The 23,389-nt window shown below is 37.7% G+C and overlaps 1 protein-coding gene across 1 annotated transcript; it reads left to right on the forward strand.

Moving 5' to 3' along the window:
- The first annotated feature begins 3,325 nt into the window (after nucleotides 1–3,325).
- LOC113076281 (PWWP domain-containing protein 2B-like) lies at nucleotides 3,326–20,451 on the forward strand. Its single transcript, XM_026248945.1, has 3 exons — nucleotides 3,326–3,785; nucleotides 16,329–17,961; nucleotides 19,409–20,451. The coding sequence occupies exons 1-2, from the start codon at nucleotides 3,646–3,648 to the stop codon at nucleotides 17,959–17,961; spliced, it is 1,773 nt and encodes a 590-aa protein (XP_026104730.1). The 5' UTR covers nucleotides 3,326–3,645; the 3' UTR covers nucleotides 19,409–20,451.
- The last annotated feature ends 2,938 nt before the right edge of the window (nucleotides 20,452–23,389 follow it).

Raw genomic sequence — 23,389 nt, forward strand, 5'->3', positions numbered from 1 at the left:
TCAGAGTGGTCATGAAAATATTAAATTAATGTTATACTACACAAAAACTAAAACCATAAAAACATTTCTGTTACCTGAAATAATTAAAATATTAAAACCTTATTTTATTTCTGTTTCAAAAGGAAGCTTTCTCTTTTCTTATTTAATAATAATAATAATAAAAGGTAAAAACAGAAACAAACTAATAAGAAAAAACAAAACAAATGTTCAAATAAATAGGAATGCAAAATATAAAAATAAAATACAATTTTTTTTAGTATGTTTTTAGTATCTCAGTGATGCTAAAATAAGCCTCTGGTTTCAAATGAACCTTTTAATGATCACATAAAGTAATTACACATAGAGATTGATAGAGTGATATATGGAGACAGGTCAACTGTATCTTGAAGCAGCTTTCTGTCATCTCTGTCATCAAACTGAACTACAAAAATACCGTCTAACCTCCTACTGCTCTGTCATTGGCCAGCCAAACAGAATGTCCCGCCCCACACTCCTATGATTGGTTAATGTCATGTCACTCAAACACATCAATGTTCTGGAAGAGTTCGTTTTTTTCTCTCCAATGCGTTTCTGAATGTTAAAGTAGTTTAGCTTCTAATAATAGTTAATATTAATTGTTTGATATCACAACATTTCATCAGCTGCTACAAGCCCCAGTCAGTGCTGCACTTCTACAGTGTTTATCCTTCATAAGAGCACGTGACCTGCTGCTGATTCCCGGGTTTATTTGAAGAGAGAGAGAGAGAGAGAGAGAGAGGAGAGAGAGAGAGAGCGAGAGAGCAGGTTCCTCTGATCAGCTCATGTGTTCATACTGACATCCTGCGGTGAGTGGAGCTAATACAGCAGTTATTTATGTGTGTGTGTGTGGTGTGTGTGTGTGTGTGTGTGTGAGAGAGAGTTGAGGAGCAGAGGAGCAGGAACAGATGGGAAGGTGAATCTGAATCTGAACATCTGTTAAACACAAGACTTCCCAAACCCTGCAGTTACACGTTTACTCACTCTGCACTGAAACAAATGTTTGTGTTGGATTTACTTGGAGACCGTCTTACTGAAGAAGTTGCTAGTAAAGTAACACACTGAATTAACCGTGGGATTTTGAGAGTTGAAGAAAATATCTTCAGGGTCAGGAAACAAGGTTATTTTCCTGACCTCGTTGACAAACTCACATCATTCTGAGACATTTCTCAGAAAACCAGAGTTATGATCGGATGTAAGATTGCTTCTGAAGTAAGTGTACATTGATTTAATTCATGTTTCGATGTTTATACTGGAAAACAACACATACATACTCACACAAAGACTTCAGGATCAATCTGAAAAGGGAAATATTCTGATGTTAAACAAACACAGACTGAAGTGTTGATAGAGCCACAGAAACACAGTCAACCTACAAATCAACACACACACACACACACACTCACTCACACACTCTCACCCACACACTCACTCACACGCGCTCTCTCTCTCTCACCACACACACACACACACACACTCTCTCTCTCTCTCACACACACACACACACTCTCTCTCTCTCTCTCTCTCTCTCTCACACACACACACACACACACACTCTCTCTCTCTCTCTCTCACACACACACACACACACACACACTCTCTCTCTCTCTCTCACACACACACACACACACACACACACTCTCTCTCTCTCTCTCTCTCTCACACACACACACACACTGAACTGAAGTATGTTTCTACCAAGTAAATCCTGTTTCATTCTTCAGTTCAGTTAATTCAGTGCATTACTTGTCATTTCTTTGTAATTCTTTGTGAAATTTACCAGTAATTTCAGAGTGAAAACGGTTTCTTCACCACTGATATTTTACTATCCCTGAAATAATAGTATAGTTTTTATTAATATTTCTGAATCAGTTTGTTTTTAAATGAAAGTTTTAGCAATATTGATGTTTTTGTCATTTTTATTCCATACTTTTTATATTATACAATTAATTTGTGTATATATATATATATATATATATATATATATATATATATATATATATATTACCTTTTATTACTTTAATTTTAGTTATCATGTTAAGCTAAATAAATAAAAAATACAAATGTAGCCTTTGCAAAAGTCTGCGCTGAAAGATTCCAGTGTTTATTTTATTTCATGTATGAAAATCTTTTTTATGTTTTAAGTTTTGTTTGGATTTCCACTACTGAAATCAGTAACATCTTCACTGAAATAAACCAGCATTAATGTTTGAAATGCAGTAAAAATGAGGAACTTCTTGTGTTTCTTCGTTTAGGAGAGGAAGCTGAGCTTGGATCCTTCAGAAGAAGAGAGATGTTGAGAATGGATCGATGCTCCTCGCTGGAGAAACATCTCAGAGATGCTGAGCTCCAGCTGAAGCAGCAGGTGGCGCTGCGACCATCATCCTCTTCATCATCCTCCTCACTGTGTGTCTCCACATGCATCCGTCAGTGTCTGGCAGCCATTTTAAGGCCTAATGGATCAGGATTACTCTGGGAAAATCACCAAATATTCCCTCAGTGGTGAAGCTCACAAGCGTCCGGAAACACAGTGAGAGACTGAAGTTCAGCTGATAACTCTTGGATATGAACTGCACGTGATCAGCTGTTGGATCAGTTTGATTCACGATCTAATGATTTGATTTGATCATTAAAACTTCAGTACGTCACACGAAGGCTTTAAAATACCAGAATTATGAGCAGTTATGACTATCTGTGGCTCACATGTCTCTCAGTAAGAGCTGATTTGGATATTTGCATGAGATGAAAACATTCACATCACTTTAATTAAGCTTGATCATTGTATAAACCATATTTCATGTTATTTAACTAACTCAGTTTATATGTGAAAACACTTTATGCTCAACTCAATCCGAGCAGCGGAGTCCTCAGCCATCTTCAGGAATCAGATTAAAACACATCTCTATTCTAATTCTATTCTTTACAAATGAATAGCCCCTTTTAGACTTGCACTCTATTCATTTACTGTTTTCTTTTTTTTTTAAAGCTTGCTCAATTCTTTTTCTATTCTATCTGTTTTCTTTTTTTTATTAATTCTATAATAAAAAACACTATAGTAATATATATCTAGTTGTACTTGTATATCATTGCTCTCTTGTAGGTTTTGATTGTTTCCATTGTCCTCATTCATAACTCACTTTGGATAAAAGTTTCTGCTAAATGTAAATGTAATGTTAATATATATAATTGTAAATTTGAAAAAAAAAAAAAAAAAATATGTAAAAATAAAAAAAAGTTTTTTTTAATGATTAAAAACTTCTTGCTGACAAATGTCGGTTTAAATGATAGTGTGCAAAGATTGGTAAAGACTTGTCATGCCAATTGATCAGTTTCTGGAGTTTTGGATTTAATCAGGTTGATGAGTTCTTGTTCCTCTGATGGTTCAGTGGGTGTCTCTCTCCGGTGAATCCTGGCGAAAGTGTAAGCGAGGCGTTAGTTTGTGAATGGACGGCTGTGCTCCGGGTCTCGTCTTTCACGGTGATGTCACGCCGGGGCTGATGGCGTCACTGCGCGTCCCGGAGGAGCGTCTCGAGCGCGTTGACGGATCGCAGCAGCAGCGAAGAGCGACGCGACCGTGGCTCCGGCGGCCGGGATCGAGCGACGCCCAGCCGGACACCGAGCGAGGAGAGCATGGAGGCTGTAGCGGAGGAGCTGCAGGCCGGCTCCCGGATCCCGGTGACCGTCGAGCAGATCGTTAACGACACGCTGGTGGTGACCCTCACGTACCGAGAGAGGAGCTACACGGGCATCTTACTGGACTGCAGCAGAAAGTGAGTCGCCTTTCTTTGTGTTTTGATGTAAAACCAGACTTTAGTGCGCTCAGGCCCCGCAGCAGGCCTTTCTCAGAGACAATGAGGAGAGCATCAGCATCAGCTGCACTCTTTTGTGTCGGATCGTGTGTGTTTAATGTGCAGATGGGAGTTTTACTTACTCAAACATGTTCTGAGGGCAGAAAGGAAAATGATTGGTTTACAGATTCAACCAATGAAATCAAAGCAGAGGCGGAGTCAGGAAATTTGAACATGTGGAAGGAATACTTCAGACGGATATGTTACTGACACTTCGTGGGAGACATTTATTGCAAGGTAAGTTCATTTACCATGTATTTTCATGAAAAAAATTCACATCTCTAACATTTAATAAGATAATTAGCAAACAAAGATGCACAGAACAAGTAATCATGGACTAAATATTATATAGTATGCATTTTCACTTGACTGCTTCATCAGTTGATTACACCAAAGCTAGTTATGAGATATCTGGAGTAAAACATGCTTTTTCCAATGCTTCCACGCTGTCTGTGAAAACGATATGAGCGACAAAAGAACTCTCCTTGAAATTAGATCAGTCAGTTAGCGTTAGCATTAGCTTTAGCACTGCTCTCAGGGCAGGAGTACTCAATATTGATATGACTGTTATTTTTAATGAACTGTGTGCTGCTTACAGGGCATGAGTATTCAATATTTAAATGTATACTATTTTATGCTATTCAAATTACTATTATTTTACTAAACGATGTGCTGCTTTCAGGGCAGGAGTACTCTATATTCATATTACTGTTATTTTTACTGTTCTATGAGCTGCTCTCAGGGCAGGAGTATTCAATATTGTATTATGTGCTGCTCTCAGGGCAGGAGTACTCTATATTCATATTACTATTATTTTACTAAACTATGAGCTGCTCTCAGGGCAGGAGTATTCTATATTGTATTATGTGCTGCTCTCAGGGCAGGAGTACTCTATATTCATATAACTGTTATTTTACTAAACTATGTGCTGCCCTCAGGGCAGAAGTACTCAATATTCATATTACTATTATTTTACTCAACTATGAGCTGCTCTCGGGGCAGGAGTACTCAATATTCATATTACTGTTATTTACTAAACTATGTGCTGCTCTCAGGGCAGGAGTACTCTTTATTCATATTACTGTTATTTTACTAAACTATGTGCTGCCCTCAGGGCAGAATTACTCAATATTCTTATTAATATTATTTTACTAAACTATGAGCTTCTCTCAGGGCAGGAGTACTCAATATTCATATTACTGTTATTTTACTAAACTATGTGCTGCTCTCAGGGCAGAAGTACTCAGTATTCATATAACTATTATTTTACTAAACTATGTGCTGCTTTCAGGGCAGGAGTACTCTATATTCATATTACTGTTATTTTACTAAACTATGTGCTGCCCTCAGGGCAGAAGTACTCAATATTAATATTACTATTATTTTACTCAACTATGAGCTGCTCTCGGGGCAGGAGTACTCAATATTCATATTACTGTTATTTACTAAACTATGTGCTGCTCTCAGAGCAGGAGTACTCTATATTCATCTAACTGTTATTTTACTAAACTATGTGCTGCCCTCAGGGCAGAAGTACTCAATATTCATATTACTATTATTTTACTCAACTATGAGCTGCTCTCGGGGGAGGAGTACTCAATATTCATATTACTGTTATTTACTAAACTATGTGCTGCTCTCAGGGCAGGAGTACTCTATATTCATATTACTGTTATTTTACTAAACTATGTGCTGTCCTCAGGGCAGAATTACTCAATATTCTTATTAATATTATTTTACTAAACTATGAGCTGCTCTCAGGGCAGGAGTACTCAATATTCATATTACTGTTATTTTACTAAACTATGTGCTGCTCTCAGGGCAGAAGTACTCAGTATTCATATAACTATTATTTTACTAAACTATGTGCTGCTTTCAGGGCAGGAGTACTCTATATTCATTTTACTGTTATTTTACTAAACTATGTGCTGCCCTCAGGGCAGAAGTACTCAATATTCATATTACTATTATTTTACTAAACTATGAGCTGCTCTCAGGGCAGGAGTACTCAATATTCATATTATATCACTGTTATTTTTACTAAACTATGTGCTGCTCTCAGGGCAGAAATACTCAGTATTCATATAACTATTATTTTACTAAACTATGTGCTGCTTTCAGGGCAGGAGTATTCTATATTCATATAACTGTTATTTTACTAAACTATGTGCTGCCCTCAGGGCAGAAGTACTCAATATTCATATTACTATTATTTTACTCAACTATGAGCTGCTCTCGGGGCAGGAGTACTCAATATTCATATTACTGTTATTTACTAAACTATGTGCTGCTCTCAGGGCAGGAGTACACTATATTCATATTACTGTTATTTTACTAAACTATGTGCTGCCCTCAGGGCAGAATTACTCAATATTCTTATTAATATTATTTTACTAAACTATGAGCTGCTCTCAGGGCAGGAGTACTCAATATTCATATTACTGTTATTTTACTAAACTATGTGCTGCTCTCAGGGCAGAAGTACTCAGTATTCATATAACTATTATTTTACTAAACTATGTGCTGCTTTCAGGGCAGGAGTACTCTATATTCATATTACTGTTATTTTACTAAATGTAACCCCTCTCTCCCGGGTCCTCTCTGATGCTCCTCGCACTCGCGACGAGTGGGGCTGGAACCCAGGTCTCCGGCATGGGAGGCGGACGCACTAACAAGGAGGCTAAATGGCTACAGCCACTACCGTCTGTCGCTAGTGCGTCTCTTGAGATCGGGGAGTGAGGTTTACCTGCACAGCACTACTTGCTGGCCTCCGTTACATAAACTATGAGCTGCTCTCAGGGCAGGAGTACTCAATATTCATATTACTGTTATTTTTAGTGTTCTATGAGCTGCTCTCAGGGCAGGAGTACTCAATATTCATATTACTATTACTTTAATAATCCATGCGCTGCTCTCAGGGTAGGAGTACTCAATATTCATATTATTGTTATTTTAATAAATTATGTGCTGCTCTCAGGGCAGGAGTACTCAGTATTCATATTACTCATATGTTTACTGTTCTATGAGCTGCTCTCAGGGCAGGAGTACTCAATATTCATATTACTATTATTTTACTAAACTATGAGCTGCTCTCAGGGCAGAAGTATTCAATATTGTATTATGTGCTGCTCTCAGGGCAGGAGTACTCTATATTCATATTACTATTATTTTACTAAACTATGAGCTGCTCTCAGGGCAGGAGTATTCAATATTGTATTATGTGCTGCTCTCAGGGCAGGAGTACTCTATATTCATATTACTGTTATTTTACTAAACTATGTGCTACTCTCAGGTCAGGAGTACTCCATATTCATATTACTATTATTTTACTAAACTATGTGCTGCTCTCAGGGCAGGAATACTCAATATTCATATTACTATTATTTTAATTTTCTATGCACTGCTCTCTGGGCAGGAGTACTCAATATTCATATTACTTTTATTTTACTAAACTATGTGCTGCTCTCAGGGCAGGAATACTCAATATTCATATTACTATTATTTTACTCAACTATGTGCTGCTCTCAGGGCAGGAATACTCAATATTCATATTACTATTATTTTAATTATCTATGCACTGCTCTAAGGTCAGGAGTACTCAATATTCACATTACTGCTATTTTAATAATCTATGCCCTGCTCTCAGGGCAGGAATACTAATTATTACTATTATTTTAATAATCTATGCACTGCTCTCAGGGCAGGAGTACTCAATATTCATATTATTTTTTTCTTTTACTAAACTATATGCAGCTCTCAGGGCAGGAGTACTCAATATTCATATTACTGTTATTTTTATTGTATTTTATCCTGCTCTCAGGGTGGGATTGTTTAATATTCATATAACTATTATTTTACTAAACTATGTGCTGGACTCAGGGCCCATACATTTGTTTTTATTACAGCTGTGACTGTGTCATGTCGTTTGTCTTCTCTTTGCAGAATAACATTCTTGGAAAAGGCAGAAGTCTTCAGTGGTCCCTTCTTGGAGAAAGGACATTTCTGGACTTTCTTTGTAAGCTCCTCTAGTTTTATTTGAGAATCTTGCTGATATTTGTGCCCATATTATTGCTGATATAAGTGCCCATATTATTTCCCCTCAAATATTATTTTTCATGAATTGCAATTTAGCTGTTTGTAAATGTATAAAGGTCTGCAAAGGTTTACAGATCAAATTGCACAACAAATAAAGTTTTGTCTCTGAAAAGTAAGAAAACTGATTCTGAACTACTGTGCTGAAATGAGTTTCAGAAACTCCCATCTCATTTTATGTTACCAGTTACCTGTTAGGTTTGTTTGCATAATGCCAGCCTATGGACGTCATCGACTGTCCTTCAAACGTCTACTACTCTAATCTGCCCTCAATCACTGTAGTTGTAGCTGAGGCCAAACAGAGTACAGTAGGCTGTAGAAATGGCAGGGTTTAAGGATGTATTATGTGTCATTAAGAAATTGTCAATTTTGAGGGAGTTGAAATGTGATTTTTATGATTTTACTAGTAATTATGTTTGCTTACATTGCTAAATTTCAGATGCTGGACAGTGAGTTGTTCATATATGTAATGTTCCTGGTTTACAAGTTTGCTCCACACAAGAAATTGGTCCAGGAAATATATGAAAATGAGGATGTTCATGAAGTTCATTCAATGTCCAAAACTAAAACTTAGGGTAAAATAATGTTTTTGTTTTTATATTTTTACTTATTTTTTCATAATCATCAGTGTAAATTGAAACCAGACTCTTTATGCATTTCAAATGCAGGAAGACGTTGCAAACACTTCTGGAGACTTGAAACTGGCTTTGAGAAGATATCTTGCAAGACGACCTAGGGCCTGGTTTAAAGGGAGCATGTTCAAACTACAGCAGTTTAATGATGCACCTACCTTTTGCAGCGAAATCTTCCTGTGTATTGTACATGCATTTAATTCACTGGATTTGTTTGTAATTGTAATTGTTTAAAAAAGGAAAGAAGTCTTAATTATATTTGATTATTTTATTGTAATATTTGACCTGTAAACTGATTATTTTCAATCAACATTTCATTTTGTTCTTACACAAATAATCTGTACAACATACATTGAATGAAACAACATTTACAGCACAATATATATATATATATATATACATTTTGGTTATTTTTAGAATTACAGGGCTTAATTTCTCTGCAACAGCCTATGAGAACATTAAGTGGCTGCACAAAGATTGACACCCGGAACTTTTGAAATCACATTTATGTATCACCAATTCAACTCAGGACTTCTCTCACAATTCAGATGGCAATTGTTATTCATATGAACATATAGAAATAATTATTTACATGACACCTCAGTGATAACTCATGGATTTGATGATTTATTCACAGTGGAGAAGACAGATGTGTGAACCTAGGAACGCACTGCAGACATTGCCAGTTGCATGGTTGTCTGCTCTAAATAAAATGTCATACTTTTGGAATAATAGATTTAAATGTAATAATATAATATTTATTATTTATTTAAATCTCTGGTTTAAAAGGAAAATAGACCCAATATAGCTGAAATGGTTTCTTAAATTTTATCTCTCGAAATGATGGTGTTATTAAAAATGTGGAGATTAGCATTAATAAGTAAATGCAACCTCTTATTTACACGAGGCAAACAAAGCTACTTGGTTTGCATTTTTAAGTGTGTAATTGTAGGCCTATAAATATTTAAAATTTGTGTTGCATACCTGTTACTGCCATAATAATGACCCATTTCAAATGTTTACGTGCTTTTCTGGTCTTTTTGTTCTTAATAAGCATCCAATCACTGTGATGGAGCATTTCTGAAAAAGTATTCTCGTAAACATGTTAGTATTTCAACAAAAATAGTAGAGCTCATAGAACAGTAAAAATAACTGTAATATGAAATTTGAGTACTCCTGCCCTGAGATCAGTAAAAATAACTGTAATATGAATATTAAGTACTCCTGCCCTGAGAGCAGTGCATCGTTTATTAAAATAACAGTGATATATATATATATATAGTATATGGTGTTAAACAGTGGTGAAAACGGTTTTAAGCTGATAATTTTGAAATGATTTAATCTCAGAGATGTGGATTTGGACAGCGATTAAATTAACACATGACCTTGGGATTCGGCTGGAGATTTTCATGGGGATTGTGGGAGAATAAATATTGACATTCTGGATTCAGATGGCAATAAAATCACAGACTAACCCCTGTAAATGTTGATAATCACTAACGTCCCCATGAGAACCAATTACCCTTCGAATACCCTTGGCTATTATGTGCTTTTATCAGGTAGAACCAAACACACACCATTTTTCATTCATCTCCATTTTTGCACCATTTTGCACCCAGCAGCATCAGATGCCTCTTCAGTGTTAGTTCCTTTAATTTGTCCTGTTTCTGCCAGCTCCTCCAGGTAACTGGAAAACAAAATAAAAGATCATTCAATAATGCAGAAATGTTCTATTGATTTATAAATGTAATAAAAAAAAAAAAAAAAAAAACTGATTATTCTTAAAACTATGAATATCACGTACTCCTGCCCTGAGAGCAGCTCATAGTTCAGTAAAAATAACAGTAATATGAATATTGAGTACTCTTGCCCTGAGATCAGTAAAAATAACTGTAATATGAATATTAAGTACTCCTGCCCTGAGAACAGTGCACCGTTTATTAAAATAACAGTGATATGAATACTGAGTATTCCTGCCCTGAGAGCAGCACATAGATCAGTAAAAATAACAGTAATATGAATATTGATTACTCGTGCCCTGAGAGTAGCACATATTTTAGTAAAATAATAGTAATATGAATATTGAGTACTCCTACCCTGAGAGCAGTACCTTACACTAAACATAACAGCAATATGAATATTGAGTACTCGTGCCCTGAGAGCAGCACATATTTTAGTAAAATAATAGTAATATGAATATTGAGTACTTCTGCCCTGAGTGCAGCACATAATGCACTAAAAATAACAGTAATATGAATATTGAGTACTCCTGCCCTGAAAGCAGCACATATTTTAGTAAAATAACAGTAATATGAATATTGAGTACTTGTTCCCTGAGAGCAGCACATATTTTAGTAAAATAATATTAATATGAATATTGAGTACTTCTGCCCTGAGTGCAGCACAAAATGCACTAAAAATAACAGTAATATGAATATTGAATACTCCTGCCCTGAAAGCAGCACATAGTTTAGTAAAATACTAGCAATATGAATATGGAGTTTTCCTGCCCTAAAAGCAGCACACAGTTCATTAAAAATAACAGTTATATCGAGTACTCGTGCCCTGATAGCAGTGCTAATGCTAATGCTAACGCTAACTGACTGATGTAATGTCAAGGAGATACGAATGAGTACTTTTTTCGCTCATTTATGTTTCACAGACAGCGTGGAAACATTGGAAAAGCATGTTTTACTCCAGTTACCTCATAACCAGCTTTGCTGCAATTAACTGATGAAGCAGTCAAGTGAAAATGCATGATTATTTGTTCTGTGTATCTTTGTTTGCTAATTATCTTTTATGTTAATAATGCTGTGTCTAATTATCTAAAATGTTAGAGATTTTCATTTTTTTCATGAGAATATATGGTAAATGAACTTACCTTGCAATAAATGCCTCCCACGAAGCGTCAGTAACGTATCTGTCTGAAGTATTCCTTCCACACGTTCAAATTTCCTGACTCCGCCTCTGCTTCAATTTCATTGGTTGAATCTGTAAACCAATCATTTTCCTTTCTGCCCTCAGAACATGTTTGAGTAAGTAAAACTCCCATCTGCGTTTAATGTAGCACCTGGAGCTCTGTCATGTAACAATGTATCTTCACTGTATCACTTCCAGCGGAGACTCTGATTGATGTTTGCACGCGCACGCATTGCATCACGCAGTCCGTTTAATCGAGTCAAATCAGCAGTATTCCTCATGAAGGCCCAGATGCCATTGTTTCGAGAGCATACCTGGACATTCATCCAGTTTAAAGGTCAAATACTGCTCAGGCACACGTGTTTATTCATTTTATCCTTATAAATGCGCTTTGAGACATTTAATCTCAATGGTTTTCTAATAAAATCACACGAGGCCTTTGCTTATTGACCTCTTTTCTCTTATTTATAGTGACCTCTCATTGTCTGGATTAGATCACTTCATTCCTTCCTTCATAATAATGACATTATTTTGAGGTTTTATGAGTTTTAATATAAATTGTGTCAGACAAAGACAGGTGAGATGTCACTCAAGCACTTCACAAGGTTATATTTCACTATAAACAGCATATGAAGGTGGATCTGTGTCTGAATATGAGCAGCTGTCAGGTATTTATAGACTCTGCATTATTCCACACACTTAAATGTTAAATATTTTAACAGTTTGTGATATGAACTATGTTTTATTTTCAGCTGTTATTATGGAAACCCTAAGTATTAATAGCGTTTTATGAAAGATTAAGCACAAATGTGTCATTTCCTCACCGTTTTATGCAACTTTTGTGAAATCACCGCATTGAAATGTGCTTGTTCCTGTATTATCTTCCTGTGTCACGTCCTGCTCGTGTTCTGGAGCCGCTCGCTGTGTTCAGAATATCATAACTGCACACTTTCTGTGTCAGTAGATGACCTAGAGATTACATGGCACAGAATACTGTGGCCCACAATGCAGTGCGCTCAACCTTACATTCCCCGAGTCGTGCTTTACACGATTGTGCACAAAACCTGAGTGTGTGCAGTATGAAACATAATTAAATAAAGATTATGAGGAATCTGAGAGTGCAAAAAATCCAAATATTGAGAAAATTGCAGTAGGAAAAAAAACCATATCTTCATGAAACATAATCTTCAATATCCTAATTATTTTTGGCATTAAAGAAAAATCTATAATTTTGACACATACAATATATTTTAGGCTATTGCTACAATTATGCCCCAATACATGTATAAAGGTATTTGCAATTTTGACACACTTTTTCCTTGCAATTCTACGAAAAAAACTGTGAGATATAAATAATTTTGCTTATTTAATTTTTCTGAATTAACTTAAAAATGTAAAGTAAGCAGAATGCATTGAAGATCTATTTCAGTCTTTCTTCTCCAAAATGTCTCTCTCTCTTCCTTCACTTCCTGTCCACCTACTGTCCTATCAAAATAAAGGCATAAAACACCAAAAATAAATCTGAAAAGTTCACATTTAATGTGTTACTTGATGTTTCACAAACATTGTATTTAAAAAGTATTTGTGACATAATCTTACAATTTTGTCTTTTTTCCTTTGAATATTAATAATAAAAAAATGTAATAATTAAAAAATAATATAGAAATGAAAAACGTGCTGCATGCATTGAAAAAAAGTAATAAGTGTTTTGAAAATAGAAAATATTTACTTTTTGACTTTGAAAATTTAAATTTAATTTTTTAGTTGACGTTTCATTAATAATAATTTGTGAACCTTGCTGTGAAGTTTCTACACCAGTTGTTTTTCACTGCACTAAAATAAGCTGAAGAGAAGTATATTAAATGTTTATCGTAGAATATTTCTTAGTTTCTGAGCAAACCGTGATGAGTGTAGTGTCAGTAATCAGCAAGTGTTCCTCTCTTAGAGGCCTGGGAGTGTTTAAATAGCACCATCGTCTGTCGTGAACATCTCAGCTGTTATAAATATTCTGATTATGTAATGAAGGGTTTTCTTACACCTACAGCGGTCGTATGAAGGCCTCGAAGACCGACGCTTCAGGGCTGGGCGTTTTATTTTGCATCAAACATCAGACGATTGGTGTTTATGCCTCTCTCACTTCCTTCTGAGGTTAAATTAATAATCCCTGCACAATCAGATTTCAGAGCTGGGTGTGAAAACAAGCAGGTCTCCTGGGTCTCTCCGGTGTCCCGGTGGTTTATGGGATTGTTTTTGTTCAGTGAGGTGGAGGGGGCTCCGGATCTCGTCCCCGTTGGTCTCTTTGTCTGTCGCTTCTAACCGCGCACAGCTCAGACTCATGCTCACCTTCAGGCTCCAGGCAGAAAAAATAAATCTGAATTGAACTGAAAAATATAAAATCAGGAGTTTGGGACAAACTCGCAATTCTATGAAGGAAAGTCAGAATTAAGACAAAGTCGCAATTACCTTTTTTTATTCTGAGTTTGGGTTAAAGACACAAAAAGGGGTTTTCAAACATCAAAACAAAAGTTTAATGCAACTGTAAATCTTTTTTTATTATTATTATTTTTTTATTCTGAGTAAAAACTAATGACTATCATACATTTCTACCATCATTTACAGAAAACGCCAACTAAAATGTCAGTGTAACTGTAGGTCATGTGACCCTGGAACACAAAACAAGTCTTAAATGTAAATTTTTACATTTACATGAAAATCTGGAATCTGAGGGAGAAAAAAAATCTAAATATTGAGAAAATCATCTTTAGAGTTGTTCAAATGAATTCTTAGCAATGCATATTACTAATCAAAAATGAAGTTTTGATGTATTTACAGTATGAAATTTACAAAACATCCTCATGAACATGATCTTTACTTAATATCCTAATGATTTTTGGCATAAAAGAAGAATTTATAATTTTGATCCACACAAAGTTTTTTCGGATATTGCTACAAATATGCCCCAGCAACTTAAGACTCCAGGGTCACATATACTAAAAATCATTTAATATGCTTTCTGTGTATAAAAAAAAAAAATAATTTGTTAATTGTTTTATGGAGACACCAAAATGGGAGCTTTTTGTTTTGTAGTTACAGTAGTGAGGTGTTGGGGAGATAATGTGCTTAAAGGGGGGGTGAAATGCTGGTTTTCACTCAATCTCCTGTTAATCTTGAGTACCTATGGAGTAGTACTGCATCCTTCATAACTCCAAAAAGTCTTTAGTTTTATTATATTCATAAGAGAAAGATAGTCTGTACCGATTTTTCCCGGAAAAACACGAGCGGCTGGAGGCGTGACGTGTGGGCGGAGCTAAAGAATCACGAGCACCAGTAGGCTTTTGAGTTGAGAGCGTTTGGAAGCTGTAACAGCTGTGAAGGCTGAAACTGAACGAGAACAGCAGCAGCAACGACTCGCTCCGAGCGGGGCTCGAACCCGGGTCTCCGATGGGAGGGGACGCACTAACAAGGAGGCAGAGATATTTAAAGCAGTTTTACTCACCGCCTGCGGTAACAACACAGGATCGTGACCCTTTTTCGTTGGGACTGCATCATCCTTAAGAAATAAACGATACGCAAATCCGTCGTCAAACTGGGCCTTGTTTGTAAAACAAGCATCTTCGAAATGCAGGGAACAAACACAAACACTTGCACAACTCCGTTGATGCTCTGTAAAAATAAACTCCATCCACTGGTCCCTTAATGCTGTTTCTCTTTTGGTAATCTGTGCAGGGTTGTCTTGCTCTGGCAACCAAAAACACACTTCTTTTGTGACATCTCTCGACGCTCTCGCTCTGATCAGTGAAGTCTGTTGTGCTCTCAGTGCTCTGCTATACGGGAGCGCGCTCTTCCGGCAGAAGTGCCTCAGGACACATATAAGGAAATTCTGCTCCATCTAACGTCACACAGAGCCATACTCGAAAAAAACTTTCAGAAACTTGTGACAAACCGGAAGAGGTTTTTTTGGAACAGAAATACTCCTTCAAACGTACAACTTAATTTTTGAAACTTTGTCCATGTTTAGCATGGGAATCCAACTCTTTAACAGTGTAAAAAACTCAGTGTGCATGAAATAGCATTTCACCCCCCCTCCCTCTAATGTGTCACAGTGCACATAATAATAATAATAATAATAATAATAACAATTATTCTTCATTCTGTTGTATTTTTCAAATGTGACCATGAAGTTCTTAGTTTCTGAGAATAAGAGTTTTGAGAGATGGAGGAATATCTGTGGTGTTTTTTAAAGGCTATAACACATGTAGGAGTGGCTCTGTGCATGATATGACTGGTTCACTAACTGGTTTTTCTGGTCAAGAGTCGGCTTGCCATTAGAAATGATTAATCGTGTATTTCCATTCTTGAGCGTGGAAAGGTTTTGCAAAAGTGTGATCATGTTAAAAATAAGGACATTTAAAGGTGACGGTCTTAGATGGCTTATTATTGTAACCTACATACAAAACCATACAAAATGCATAAACATTAACTTAAGTAATATAAAAAAGGTAATGTTTTCTTTCAGATAGTTGCCAAGGCAAGGCTAAAATAACTATTTATTGCATAAAAAATTAAAAAAAAAATGTGGCTCAGTATCTCGATGCTATCTCGACTCTGTTTGTCCAAACAATGTTAGACTGGGGAATGTCAGAAAACTAGGATTGTCCTTATTTTGTTTTTGTCCAATTGTTGCTGCTAGTGGCTTTTAAAATGAAAAGTCTAAACAGAACACCAGGAAGCTTTTGTGTCAAAGAAGCACAGTATTATTGGTAATTAACCCTTACTCTCTCAATTACTGTCCTTATGTTTCCCTCTCCACTCTTTTCTGTAGGACTGGGCTGTTTTGCCTTCCAGACGTTGTTGGAAAATCTGAATCCGAGAGCCTCGTATTGAGAGCGGACTGTGAAGTCTCGAGGGAAGAGGTTTCCTCTGAACCCGTCAGTCAGCCGATAGAGCGACCAAAAGATGAGAACACGGAGCCTGAGGTGGGACATCCCGTCCCGGTACCCATCCCGGTGCAGCCGGGTCAGCCCTCGTACCCGCCGTACTTCGAAGGCGCCCCGTTTCCTCAGCCCATGTGGGTCCGGCACACTTACAACCAATGGGTACCACAACCACCACCTCGTCCAGTCAAGAGGAAGAAGAGACGAAGTCGAGAACCTGGACGGATGACCATGAGCACAATCCGACTGAGACCTCGGCAGGTGCTGTGCGAGAAATGCAAAAACACACTCAACAGTGACGAGGAGAGCAAAGATGGACCAACGGAGGCCAAGACGTCCAGGAAGGAGAACGCTCCTCAATCTGAAGAGGACACTAAATCAACCCCAGCCAAGAGGAAGGAGGACGGAGACAACAAAGAGTCAAAGAGACGAGAGGAATCAGCGATCTATGACAGCAAACGCTCCCGGAAGGACAAGAAGGATGATGAGAAGTTTCCCGGAGGGAGCATCATTCCCCATAGCCCCGTGATTAAGATCTCTTATAGCACTCCACAAGGCAAAGGTGAGGTGATAAAGATCCCCTCGAGGGTTCACGGTTCTGTCAAACCCTTCTGTCCGAAGCAGCTTCTGCAGAACGGCCACAGAGAGCACAACGCTTCCGAGGAATCCCAAAAAGTCGTGCAACCTCCTGTAGACTCCATCCGAACGGGTCTTACCATTTCCATTCCCAAACTCAAGCTCCCAAGGTTGAGTAATCCTGACGCCCCTTCGCCCAAGATACGCTTGAGATCCCGGGCTGACGGAGCGGAGCAGGTGTCCGTGTACGAGGCAGAACTGGTGGATGGCGTTCGGAGGAAAAGTCCTAGAGTTCCCAACTCTCAGTCGGAAGATGGTGTGGAGAAGAGTTCGCTTGAGCTTTGGTCGGGAGAGGAAGTGGAACGACACGGAGACTTGACTTTACTCATCAACTTCCGGAAGAGGAAAGCGGACTCCTCGAGCCTCTCCGTGTGCAGCAGTGACAGTCTCGACGAGTCCAAGTCGTTCAGCTCCGACGGAACGTCGCCGGAAATCTGTGATCTCGCTCCAGGCGACGATATCGCAGTCTCGTCTTCCTCTCAAGGGGAAAGTAAGACTGTTCCGCCTCTAACTGTACGACTGCACACTCGCAGCATGACTAAATGGGTGACAGAGGAAGGTCATGCCGTGACAGTGGGTGATGTTGTTTGGGGAAAGATCCACGGATTTCCTTGGTGGCCTGCGCGGATACTCAGTATTAGCGGCGCTCGTAGAGAAGAAGGTGAGGTCGATGCTCCGTGGCCTGAAGCTAAAGTCTCCTGGTTCGGTTCTCCCACCACCTCCCAACTCTCAGTTGCCAAACTCTCACCGTTCCGCGAATTCTTCAGGTCACGCTTTAACCGGAAGAAGAAAGGGATGTACCGCCGTGCCATTATGGAGGCCGCCAAGGCGGTGGGACACATGGGTGCCGAAATCACATCTCTACTGGCTCACTGCGAGACTTAGGTGAGTCTCTTGTCTTTCCTTGCGTCTAATGACAAGCAAAGCATGCTTCAGTTTTGAGTGAACTCGACTCATGCGCTATAGAAAGTTTGATCTTTTCCCAGTTTCTCTCTTGAAGTGATGAGTGATAAAATATCTTTGCACTTTTTAAAAACAGAGTTGCATGAGTCTCTGAGAAGCTTCACCCAAGCGCTTGCATTGGGGAACTTTTGTTGTTGTGTTTCTGGTCGTTTGTTGTTGTTCCATTCTATTAATTTTTTGCCTGTAAAAAAAGGTCTGAGGCCAGTGTTGCCACCTTGTGGACAGAAAATTGCTTGCAATAAAAAAAATGTTTTGCTTTATTTGTAGGGCTGCGCAATTTAGCCCAAAGTTTTGTGATTCTTTATAAATACTTTATAAATATTATTAGTACTACTAATGGCGCATTCCATGAACATGAATTTATTGAATTAAAAATATTAAACCAATAAACATTTATTTTGACTGAAACTCTAAACCGCTTATATACATTTATTTATTCAACCGAGCGAGGAGAGCATTTATTTTCCTACTTCTGTGAAACACAAAAGTAAATGTTCTGGTGTGTTGATGCTGCTCTTTTTGCTGTCTTAAGTACTTTTAGATAATTTCAATACTGATTTGATCAGGGCTTTCCCAATCTTCTATAGATGTGTGATAAAGAGCAGCACGAACATCCTTCTAAACATCTCCTTTTGTGTTCCACAGAGGAATGTGATTCAGGTTTGGAACGCATGGGTGCATCTCTTGTGTTTTTAGGTGTGCGTTTTCTTTACATTTCATTGTCTCCAAAGGTTATTGAGAAAAGTAGGCTTGATGTGTTTAGTTGAGAATAGAAACATCTTTAACTTCCCAGTTGGTTCCCATGGCCTCAGTCTCTTTGGAGATTGCTAGGTCACCTCATGTTTATTGAGGATCAGATGCTGTCTTGGTTCAATATTGGCTAAAGTGCACAAGCCGCTCCCACTGCCAGTGTTTGCACTCCTGAATTTCCATCCAGCCATATTTAGTCTCATCTAGACTGTGCTTTGCATGACAACATATCTGCAGATTCAAATTTCAGTACATTGTTATGCAGCATTTGTGCATTTTTATGCATGCATTAATATGAATCATTCATGGTTGTTTATACATGCATTTTGATGCATAATTTGTGCATTTTTATGCATGCATTTTTATATGCATTTTAATGCATGCATTTGTCATTTGTGCATTTTTAAATGCATGCATTATTATGAATTTGTATGCATTATTTATGCTTATGCATGCATTTTGATGCATGTATTTTTTTTGCACCACCATTTACAAAGAATACATTGCAAGCGGTTGCAAGCATATATGAACATAGTTCATGCAATTACTAGGTTAATGAATATTCAGATACTGAATACTGTACTTGCCATTCATGCATCTGCTTGTTTTCTCTCTGCAGATCACGAGGATGGTAGTGGACTGGCTGTCATTCAGGGTTTTGCAGGTGCTCCCAGGACGTGGTGATCTCCCCGGACGGAGAGCGCCTTCATCTGCCACGGATATCATGAGGGAAGGTGCTTTATTTCCCTCCACACGTGGCTGTTGGATGCGATGCGTGGACTGTGTTCGAGGGCCACGAGGAGAATGTGGGAACCTCCGAGCGAACAATTCCCATTTGTTTCTCCATCTTATGTTTGTTTTTTTAGGACGTACATGATATTAGAACAAGTAGCTTGACACTAAATCCGAATGTATTTATTCACAAAAAGAAAACACTCGACCGGTGACTGGCCTCCTGTAAGATCACACTGCTGCTGTTTCTCATAAATCTTACGTCTGTTTAGGATCTGACTGAACGGACTGACAAATATCCATATTATAAAACAAAACGATGAGTCTTAGTGTGTCCGTTTCTTCAGATGATGAAAATGTGAAATTCCTTTTAGCATCATGTAGGTCTTACATCATGCAGTATGTCAGTTTGTCTCTGTCCTCTCCAAGTAATATATCTCTCTCTCGTTTGTCTCTTTTTCACTCTGATTGTGATGTTTTGCTTTAATTATTTAATGTGTCATGATGAGAGAAGCACTTTATCCGTACCTTGGTGGCCTGCTGTGAACACGAACCCCAGTTTGCAGACTCTCGGAGGAGCCAACCCATCGCTTTTGAAGGGATTTATCATTTTTGTGATGGAGATTTCGATTAAAGCACGCTTTCAGGAAGTTGTGTACACTGTATTCTCACGTTACGCCCGGTTTACGTTGCTTTCCTCCTTCTGAAATGTTCCACTGGAGATCTGGAGAGACGTGTGTGTTATTAAAGCGTGCTGGTGATCGTGTGTTTGCTGAGACCTGCGGGACTCGAGCGTTTCTAGGTCGCAGGTTTGGTGTGTTTTTCCAGCTGGACTTTCTGCAAGCGTCGAGCACTTTATATCCGCCGCTGCTCGACATGCTGGAGTTTTTTTAATGTGCTGTAAATAGAATAAAATATAAAAGCAATGTCCTTTCTTGCAGTGTTTACTTTGCACGTGTGGTTTAGTTTCCAGACAGCGGGAGGTAAATGAGACGCATCCTACTCCACTTTAGAGTTTCATACGGCCCTTTAAACATTCGACTGACTGCATTCAAGCTTTCATTTCACTGTTAGACTGACCAGATGAAAAGCTGATTTGAAGATGAGTATGTTTCCGCTTATTAAGATGTTGGCAATGATTGTGTTGTGAAAGACTGCTCTTCTGTGTGTAATCAAACCTGCTGGAAATAGTCTTGACCTGTGTTTACACTTATGCTCTACACACACACAGACACACACACACACACACAGACACACACAGACAGAGAGACACACACATACACACGACAACTAAACTGAAGGAATGCTTTTAGAGATTTTAAACTCAAATCTAATCTCAAATATTGTTATACATTATCATTCCAATGTTTGTGGTCAGTAAGATTTTTGAAAGCGTCTCTTCTGCTCACCAGGACTGCTTTTATTTGACCACACCAATAATAAAAATTATGAAAAATTATTACAATTTAAAGTGGATGTTTTCTGTGTGAATCTGTGTTAAAGTGTCATTTATTTCTGAGATGCTCCGCTGTATTTTCAGCATCATGCATTTTATTTTTCAGGATTCACAGATGAATAGAAAGTTTATTTGAAACAGAAATCTTTTGTCACGAATGTCTTTACAGTCACTTTTGATCAATTTAATGCACCCCTGATAAATAAAAGCATTTATTTCTTTTGTACAAAATCTTACTGACCTCAAACGTATTATTATTTTTATTTTGGACCGTTGTTCTCTTGATGTGCATCATTTCAGATCCAGTTATCACAGACGAAAGGCAATATCACGAGATAACTGTCTTAATGAAGTATTATTACACACAAAAACTCTTCATATAGTTCTTTCTCTTCTTCATACATTGTCTCTTTCATAGCACCACTTGTCATTTTAAAGAAATTAAGAATATTTAATTATAAAACATTTTTTATTTTAAAGTAACTCCACTGTTATGATACTATGATTTTTGTGTAGTTTTCTAAGAGTACACGTATAATTTTACACGTTTTATGTTGGCGTCACTCACTTTCTAACTCTTCTGTTCATTGAAGACTGGATGTGTGAGGGAGTATTGACTTATTAACACATTCACTGCCACCTAACTGGCAGCTTTAGGGTCAATAGAGTTGTGTATTTGTGTAGCATGTGAAGTGCCGTCTGATCTGTAGTTCTGGTGAAGTTCTTCAGACCACAGAAACTCATTCTGACTCATCATCATTCAGTCTCTGTCAGGAAGGAAGCTGCTGAGTTTATGCTGTAATTTCCTGCACGCGTGACTAAACACATACATGTCAGACTGTAGAAATATCCATATCTCAGCAAAAGATAAAAAGAAATTGTCAAAGAAATTGATATTGGACTTATTTTCTTTTTTGCATTGAGGCATTTTATAACACTCAAATGTTCATTGATACAATGACAAAAATATTCTCATTACATTGATGCAGAGAAAAACTAGGATCTAAAGAATCGGGGCCATAGTGTGTGTGTGTGTGTGTGTGTGTGTGTGTGTGTGTGTGTATGAGTGAGTGTGTGTGTGTATGCGTGTGTGTAGCACACATTCCCAGAGACGTGTATAACAACACCTTAAGGGTTCCCATAAGCAGGATTTATTGTTGTGCCCCCCTTCCTCAAATATGATGATGAAATAAACACCTACTATAGGGGTGAAAAAATAACTTTAATCAAATAAAAAACTAAATGAATAAATTGTATTATTTACAAATCACAATTGTAGCTCTCGACATTTACCTGTGGCTATAACTTTATTATGACTTTTAATTTATTTTATAGTCTCAAGCATTCAGAAATCATGCAAAAGGAAACTAAGCAGTTTTACTATGATAAAACCATGATTTATTTTTTGTAAGGGTTGTGATATGCACGTTTTTAGTTGAAGAAATTATAAAGCCTGTGTCATCTATAGCAAAAAGGTGTCCAAAAATGAAAGATGAAGTGAATATTTGTATGAAAATGTTTGGTCAGTATCCTAAACAAGGATTTGATCGTCCTGTAAGTGTAACAGCAGCAATCACATGGCATTTGTAATAACATGTACATAAATAGTTTATTTTGTATTCGCCTACATTATGTATTGTAACAGTTTTATTATTAACCAATCATTATTGCCTCATTATTTTTTTATCCAATGCATTTTAAGCCATTTTAAAGGCTATTGATGGCTTAGTCTGTTTTTATAGCAACAAAAAAATATTAATTATAAAAATATATTAATACTTTGTAAATTATTAGAGTTTGGGGATCGCAAATCATTTGAATCAGTTCGGGAGTTCAAAGCGGAATTCGCGAATCATTTGAGTCAGTTATGGGGATCGCGAATCATTTGAGTCAGTTTGGGAGTTCAAAGCGGATTCGCGAATCATTTGAGTCAGTTTAGGAGTTCGTAGCGGGATCGCGAATCATTTGAGTCAGTAATGGGGATCGCGAATCATTTGAATCAGTTTGAGAGTTCGGAGCGGCTTCGCGGATCATTTGAGTCAGTTCGGGAGTTCAAAGTGGATTCGCGAATCATTTGAGTCAGTTCGGGAGTTCAAAGTGGGTTCGCGAATCATATGAGTCAGTTCGGGAGTTCAAAGCGGGTTTGCGAATCATATGAGTCAGTTTGGGGATCGTGAATCATTTGAATCAGTTCGGGAGTTCGGAGTGGGATCTCGAATCATTTAAGTAAGTTATGGGGATCGCGAATCATTTGAATCAATTTGGGGATTGTGAATCATTTGAATCAGTTTGGGAGTTCGTAGCGGGATCGCGAATCATTTGAGTAAGTTATGGGGATCGCGAATCATTTGAATCAGTTCGGGAGTTCGGGGCGGCTTCGCGGATCATTTGGATCAGTTCGGGAGTTCAAAG

This window comes from Carassius auratus, unplaced genomic scaffold, assembly GCF_003368295.1.
Source record: "Carassius auratus strain Wakin unplaced genomic scaffold, ASM336829v1 scaf_tig00019573, whole genome shotgun sequence".
Taxonomy (NCBI): domain Eukaryota; kingdom Metazoa; phylum Chordata; class Actinopteri; order Cypriniformes; family Cyprinidae; genus Carassius; species Carassius auratus.

Excerpts from the sequence above, each read along its gene's own strand:
- LOC113076281 (XM_026248945.1), top strand. The coding sequence starts at position 3,646 with ATGGAGGCTGTAGCGGAGGAGCTGCAGGCCGGCTCCCGGATCCCGGTG. Across the intron at positions 3,786-16,328 it reads TTACTGGACTGCAGCAGAAA|GACTGGGCTGTTTTGCCTTC; the intron begins GTGAGTCGCCTT and ends TCTTTTCTGTAG.